The sequence below is a fragment of the Camellia sinensis genome, chromosome 13 (assembly GCF_055761805.1).
Source record: "Camellia sinensis isolate YWXY chromosome 13, ASM5576180v1, whole genome shotgun sequence".
Classification (NCBI taxonomy): Eukaryota; Viridiplantae; Streptophyta; class Magnoliopsida; order Ericales; family Theaceae; genus Camellia; species Camellia sinensis.
In genome coordinates this window covers 123638464-123646273 of record NC_138973.1, presented here as the reverse complement: position 1 = coordinate 123646273, position 7810 = coordinate 123638464, and the positions used below count along the sequence as shown (strand labels likewise).

Below are 7810 nucleotides of genomic sequence, written 5' to 3'. Positions count from 1 at the left end.
GAACATTGTTTTGTATCCTTACATCGAAAATGTATTGTCTTTAAGAAAAATTAATGAATGCCTTGGTAAATCTAGTTAGAGGGTGTGATTATGGTTTTATTACGTTGGCATGTGTGTCCTTGGTAAAAGTCTAGAAACTCATGCAGTTAGGTGTCGATACTTCTAGTTAATACCGGTAAAATGGCTTTGGTAGAGCTTATATAACCTATTGGCAGACATGTACTTAAAGATTCCCAGTGTTATGTATCCACTGCCCTTTTTTTTTATTTAAAAAGGGATTGCTTTATGAATTGATATATATAACTATGGCATTGCATTGTTTTGAAAGAAAAAATATAACGTTTTGGTGACAACATACATGTACATTTACCATATAACTTTGTTAAGCTTCATACTTTGTGTTCAAGTATCTTTAATGGGCTTTAGTTTATCATATGTGAAAAATAACTTTCAGGTGTTGATGATATGTCTCTACCAAGGAAGTAGGTTAGGGAAACCTCAAAACCGAGAGCTTCTTTTTGTTCTTTTGCATAAATATTTGTTGTACAAGCCTTGGGCTATATATATATATATATATATAGAGAGAGAGAGAGAGAGAGAGTTTGACTCATTTTGTTGTTCCCAAATATCGACTTAGAAAGATGTAGTCATTATAGCATAAACTTATTTGTACTTTCTTTGATTCATGTTATTTCCATATGTCATATGCTATAGATTCAAGATCTAAATGTATACATGCGTAGGTCATCTTTTGTACTGTTTAAGGGGATTAATGAAAGGTTAACATCTGGTAAGTTTCTACTTTCTATTGAATATCGTGAGGTGGTTTATTGTTCTTAATTTGGGGCATTACAATATTGTTGTGCTTGCAACTTTAATTATAAATAAAACTTGTGTCAAATTTGAGAAAAGAGATAACAATTGTTATTTTTAGCAGCTCGAATAATAGACTGTTAGAGCACCATATTTTTCCATATTTGCTATATTTTGCCTTTAGCAACTTTTTAAACAAACCGTTGGAAATGCTCTAAAATACAAATGAGATTACATAAGGGTATTATTGTCATCAAAAAATCATTATTAGGCATTATTATGCTAAAAAATGAATAAGTGTGTCATGTGTTTCATACATAACCTAATTCTGTTTAAATTTTGGAATAAAATCCTAATAAAAGGTGTTAAGTGTAATAAGATTATAATCCAAAGTAGTTAACTATTACATTTTAAAGTTTAAGAGAAGAAAGTGCAAATAAGTTTTGATTAAAGGACTATATTGTAATTTATGGAAGATAAACTTGCCAAGTCAAACATGTCATTATCTTTTACTAGTATACAACCACTTAAATCTAACACCTCTCTCCCATTAGTCTAACAATCCTCCGCCACCACCACTACTGCCTAATCTCGTAGAAACAAGAGTCTAGTAACTCTCTTCATCTTCTGATGATGATGATCTGAGAGAGTCTTCACCAAAAACTGAAATCCTAGTTTTTGCGAAATTAGGGTTAGGGTTTGGATCATCGCCATGGGCAAAGGCGGAGCTTTAAGCGAGGGCGTAGTGAAGAAGATCCTCCTCTCCTACGCCTACGTAGGGATATGGATCTTCCTGAGCTTCACCGTCATCGTCTTCAACAAGTACATCCTCGATCGCAAGATGTTCAATTGGCCATACCCGATCTCCCTGACCATGATCCACATGGCCTTCTGTTCTTCCCTGGCTTTCCTCCTCATCCGCGTCTTCAAAGTCGTCGAACCAGTCTCCATGTCTAGCGATCTCTATCTCCGCTCCGTCGTCCCCATCGGTGCTCTCTATTCCCTCTCTCTCTGGTTCTCCAACTCAGCCTACATATACCTCTCTGTTTCCTTCATTCAGATGCTCAAAGCCCTCATGCCTGTCGCTGTCTATTCCCTCGGTGTTCTCTTCAAGAAAGATGCTTTCAAATCTGATACCATGGCCAACATGGTCTCCATCTCGATCGGTGTTGCCATAGCGGCATACGGGGAGGCCAGGTTCGACGCATGGGGTGTCATGTTGCAGCTCGGCGCTGTGGTTTTCGAGGCCACTCGATTGGTAATGATTCAAATCCTCTTGACTTCAAAGGGTATTAGTTTGAATCCTATTACTTCGCTTTATTATGTTGCTCCTTGTTGCTTGGCTTTCTTGTCTGTCCCTTGGTTTATTGTGGAGTTCCCTTTGTTGAGGGAGACTTCCAGCTTCCATTTTGATTTCTTGATTTTTGGGACCAATTCGCTCTGCGCTTTCGCCCTCAATTTGGCGGTGTTTTTGCTTGTGGGGAAGACTTCGGCTTTGACTATGAATGTGGCTGGGGTTGTCAAGGATTGGTTGTTGATTGCATTTTCGTGGTCTGTGATTAAGGACACTGTTACGCCCATTAATTTGGCTGGATATGGGATTGCATTCTTGGGTGTTGGATATTACAACCATTCCAAGTTGCAGGCGCTTAAGGCCAAGGAGGCTCAGAAGAAGGCGGCTCAGCTGGATGAGGAGGCTGGGAGGTTGTTGGTGGAGAGAGAAGTGGAAGATGCCGGGAGGAAGACTGAGTCGCAGACTTGATTTGATGGTTAATTTATTATTAATTTTTCTAAAATTACTGAATTGGAAATTGGGAGGAAATTGAAGATTAGATGAAGAATTTCCAGAAATAGGTGATGAAAACCCGATCCATCAATTTAATCACTCATACGTTCTGTTTTGGTTATGTGGTCTTAGAATTTTTATTTACATCCTTTTGTTCTTTACGCTTCATTGTTCATCTTAGTCATTGTTACTTCATGTTGTTGGGTGTTTGAGGTCATGTTTGTGATTTCCAGTGCCAATTCATGTTTGTGACAAGTGAAAGACTTGAGAACCCTTTGGTTTTTCTTTTGACATATTTATGCATGCTCCTAAACTCCATGTTTTGGAGGATGAATACAGATGGTTATCTATTTATCATTAACTTGAGTTGCTAGTTTATTTTTCAAATTATGTGTTCTTTGTGAATTGAATTCAGTTCTTATTTACACTTGAGTATGTGAAATATTATTTGTCATAAAACTACCAATTCCCTCTCAAACCTTGTAGTTAGTTCCCTAATTTCCTTGGTTCTCATTTTGATGAGAAGGGCAGTTCGTAGTCCATTATTCCCAATTAAATTTCAGACGGGAAAAATAAATATGATCAAAACACCTACAATTTGAAATGCATATTGTCGTGAGAATGCAGAGGTGTATATGGAAGTTTGTAAATCTTATTTGATTTATGGATTTATGGCAAAGGATTTTTTTAGCTTTTGGGCTAAAATTCACGAAAAGACAAAATAGGCTAAAATAGCTAATATAACAAAATGTCATATTAAATCCATAATCATTTCACTTTTCCTGTCACAAACATTACATCTAACTATAAAAAAATCGAACTTCTTCCCAAGAACAAATATTTTAGTCTACTAAACAGTCCCGCTATCCATCGAAGCTCGAATGGCTTGAGGTGTTAAAACGAACGACGTTGTTTTGGCACCATTTTTTTTTTTTTTTTTTTTCTCTTTCCCTTCCTCTGTCTTCCTCTGTGTAGATCTGTCTTCGTCTTCTTCTATAGATAGATCTGCTCCACCACCCTTCTTCTTCTCTGTATTTTCTGCTCCACGACCATAACACCCAAAATCAAAATCAATACGCAGATCTATACAGATCTGCGTATACACACATAGATCCATACAGATCGGGGAAGAAAGAGAGAGATAGAGGAGAGGAAAAATCAAAAAAATTTAGAACTTCACGAACAAACATCAAAACCAACCAAATACAGCAGATCACTATCTTCGATGATATCAATCACATTCATGTAAGGTTTCTTCAAATTAAACTACTTTACTAACAAACATTTATAAAGCACACAACCCAATTACGGTTTTGAAGTTTTATCACTTTTTTTTGTACAAATTTTCAATTTCAACCTATCTTCTTCATTGGTTCATCAAATCGGCACATGACGGGAATGTGTACCGGGAGGTGAAGAACTTGGTGGATTGAGCTATGGTGAAGGTGATGAGAGCAGAGAAGAGAGGGAAATTGGAAAGTATAGAAGAAGATGAAAACAACAGACGATGTGGCTCTCTCTTCTCTCTATTTCTCTCTCTCTCTTCCTCCCTCCATTTGTTTCAGAGAAGAAAAAAAAAAAAAAAACCAAAACGACGTCGTTTTGGAATTGGCCCTCTCGAGCTTCGAAAATTTCGAGTTTTGAAGCATTTTACGCCTACTAAAATAACCAAAAACTAAAATAACCTACTAAAATAGCCAACTTCCCAAACGAGACCAATATGGATTGGCATGTTATGTTGATTTGGCAACAATGAGTGCATTCAACACTCTTACTACAGGTCATTCCTAAGTGTTCAAAAATTTTCTGAATGGATTTGTGATCTATATTTTCAATAATTTCTCTTCTCATTTGGTTTTTGTTTTATTTTTGATGAACTATGGATTAACATTCAACTTTGAAGATTTAGCTTGGATTGCATTGAAGGCCCCTGGTTACATCATCTCATACTGTTTACCTTGGGTTTTTTTGGGTGGGGGGGTGATACATTTTTCCTACTAGGGAGATCAGGTTGTAGCCAATACCTCTTGGTTAAAGAGCATGATCCGAGGTACATAGCACTAAGTTGTGTCGCATCATGGTATTATCTAATCTATGAGGCAATTCATTTAGGACATTGGCTTATATAATCTGTGTTATCTTATGCATGATTCTTGTTTATGGGTGTAGCTTCCGTCAATGCTTTTAAGCTGTTTTGTTTATATGTTATCAATGCTTGGATCCATTCCAAAGAATCAACAAAGTTATTCTGCATTTTGATGTTGAAGATCGCAAACTTCGCCTCATTTTTCGACCCTATCCTTAGTATACATTGCAAGCATAAGACCCTGCTGGTTTTGAATGAAGTAAGAGGTTCACATTCCTGTCTGAGAAAGTAGTGAGCATGTTCTTTAATCAGGCTCCTTGAGGTAATTGTTTCTAGTTATGAAAGTTTATGACAATGATCTTGTCATGATTTCAGCATCACTAATCACTCCACTCATGATCAGACTTCTATTTGATCTCACAATCAGTGCGAAGTGTTAGTTGTAATTTTAGTATTGGTAACATTGCGGCAGATAGTATGAGTAGCTCTGTAAAGTTGTCTACTTGTCCAAAAGCATCTGCATTGATCTAGTTAAATATATCAATCTGCTGATCAACTAGCTTCATGCATTCACAGATATTAGAGAATTTTGTGCATTTCCAATGCTGGAAAGCATATATGCCCTTGATGAACTTCCATAATGGGCTGCTTTTAACTAGGGCTGAGCAAGGAATCCATAAAATCCGTAATCCGATCCAGTTCAGTCCAATCCAATAGGTTTGGATTGATTTTTTGAATCTGTAGCTCGATTCCGGATTGAAAAATTAAAAATTCGTAGTTCACGGATTAGTTCCGAATTGAACCCCACAGTTCTGGATTAGAATCGATCCGGACCGTATACAAATAGTCTATATTTTTATTATACACCCTTCTGTATAGTATCTTCTCTTATTTTATATAAAACTTAAATCCAAACCTAAACTCGCATAGTATTTCTTTTATTATTTTTGTTTGCTAGTTTTTAATGTTAATTTGTAATAGTCTAAATACTTATGGTGGAACTAGTTTTCTTATGGTTGTTTAAATTGTAGAACAGTATGTCGCTATTATGAAAAGACATGTTATTGTGAAATTAATATGGTGCTATATTTATATTTTTATGAAATTAAAGTGTTATATATATATATATATATATATTTTATTTAATTATGTAAATCCGTGGTCCTAAACCGATCCAATCCGTGTTTAAATTGATTAGTTCGGATTAGTTCCATGATTTAAACGGATTAGATTGGTTTTAATTTTTCAGGAATCGTAGATAACGGATTGGTCTTGATTTTACCCCAATCCGATCCAATTTGGACCATGCTCGCTCCTACTTTTAACAATTTTCCAGCTTTCTAGGTAGCATTTTCTTTGTTCTTCTTTGACTTGCTTTTCTTTTTATTAGGTAACCCACCCAACTCTGGGCCCAGGCAATACTAATGCTGCATATTTGGTGAGCTCTAGTTGACCTTCAGAGACTAAATCCTTAGAATGCCCATAATGGAGGTTGAGGATCCTCTATCTAGGTCTCTCTCATTCCCTTGTCCCAAGGCTCTTCCCTATTACACTGGGGTGCAACTTGGGCGGGCCGGGACTCTCTCTAATGTGCTAAAATTTTGGGCTTAGGCAGTATAATTTGAAATTTGGTCAAGGTTGGGGCTAAAGTTTGCTAAATTGGCCTTGACTTGGGTAGGTGCTCTCACTACCTAAGCAACTCGAATTCTATTAATACATGTAAAATATATATGGTAAACACTATATTGTAACGTAAAACATTCTACTTTTTTTTACACATTAACTCAAACTAATTTTCTTAACATGTTTTATGTCTGCAATTTTTTGGGATATTTTTACATTTTTATTTGCAAATAGTGCAATGAAAAATGACTGATTTATCGAATTGGGGTTTGTTTGAATTGTCTGAATTACATAAGCCGGGCTACGCCGAGCGACCAGTTGGATGACCGCCGCCAATCTTGTCAATTACAATTGTCACCCTTGTCAACTGCGGCAGTCAACCTTATCATCCGACATTTGCCTAAATGACTGACCGAACAACCTGTATGCATAAATTCGGACAATTCGGGTAAGTCAAAATTTGGTGAATGTAAAATTGTTGTGGTGCAATATGTTAGTTTAGGACAACCTAAGAAATTTTGTCTTTTCACAACCGAAACATTGCCTTTTTTTTGAGATAAACTTTGGCTTGGGCGGGGGTTTAGGTAGATCACTCTTTGCGTTTATTGAGTCTGGACATATCTTTAGTTTGACTAAACTCAAACCTTGTTTCCAACTTATTAAACAAATGGGATCAAGATTTTAAATTTTAAAAAAATAAGTACTTTTCTTCAAATTTTTAAATTCATGAACCATGAATATTTAGATCCTTCTTTTGAAATAATTAGAAGAATTTGTCATTTTGAAAAAGTAAGAACAATTCTTCCCTATGAAATTTTTGGACTCATTAAAGATAATGTAGAAGACCATTATAAAGAATTAAACAAATTATTTTCAAGTCAATTAACAAGATTAATTTACAAGATGATATTTCAAAAACAACATTATTCTTAGATACCCAATAATGAAAGGTTTCTGAAAAAATTGACTGAGGAATAACTAATCAAGTTGTTCTTCAAAGTTTTCAGAAATATTTTCTAGAGATGATTAAGGCAATGCTCTCAAAAGTAATAAAAAAATTACAAATGGAGCAAATATTTCACTTTTGGGATTGCTAGCACCATTGGATGGCATGAAAGGGAAAAATTCTATCAACCATATAAAATTTGGTATTTGCAAAAGACTGAAGAATCAAAAAAATTCTATCAGCCATATTAAATTTGGTACTTGAAAAAGATTGAAGAATCAGAAAAATTCTATCAACCATATCAAATTTGGTACTTGAAAAAGATTGAAGAATCAAAATTAGCTCATGATGGTAGCTCATTGTATGGGAAAGAAATAAACATTCTCGTATAATTCTGTTGATCAAGTCTGCGCTCCTCCGTACGACGTCGCTTTACTCCCTGAAAACACAAGCATGAGCTAGCCGGCAGGTGTGTGCCGGAAACCCTTCCGATGCCTAAGTCAGAAAAACAGACAAGTAGACAAGAAGCTCTGTGAATTCGAGAATCAAAGTTGTG

The 7810-nt window shown here is 35.7% G+C and overlaps 1 protein-coding gene across 1 annotated transcript; it reads left to right on the top strand.

Moving 5' to 3' along the window:
• The first annotated feature begins 1525 nt into the window (after positions 1 to 1525).
• On the top strand, positions 1526 to 2960 carry LOC114310684 (putative sugar phosphate/phosphate translocator At5g25400). The gene has a single exon (XM_028256761.2). The coding sequence runs from the start codon at positions 1526 to 1528 to the stop codon at positions 2573 to 2575; it is 1050 nt and encodes a 349-aa protein (XP_028112562.1). The 3' UTR covers positions 2576 to 2960.
• The last annotated feature ends 4850 nt before the right edge of the window (positions 2961 to 7810 follow it).

What these genes read in the sequence shown, in the direction of transcription:
- LOC114310684 (XM_028256761.2), top strand. Translation starts at nt 1,526, where the DNA reads ATGGGCAAAGGCGGAGCTTTAAGCGAGGGCGTAGTGAAGAAGATCCTC.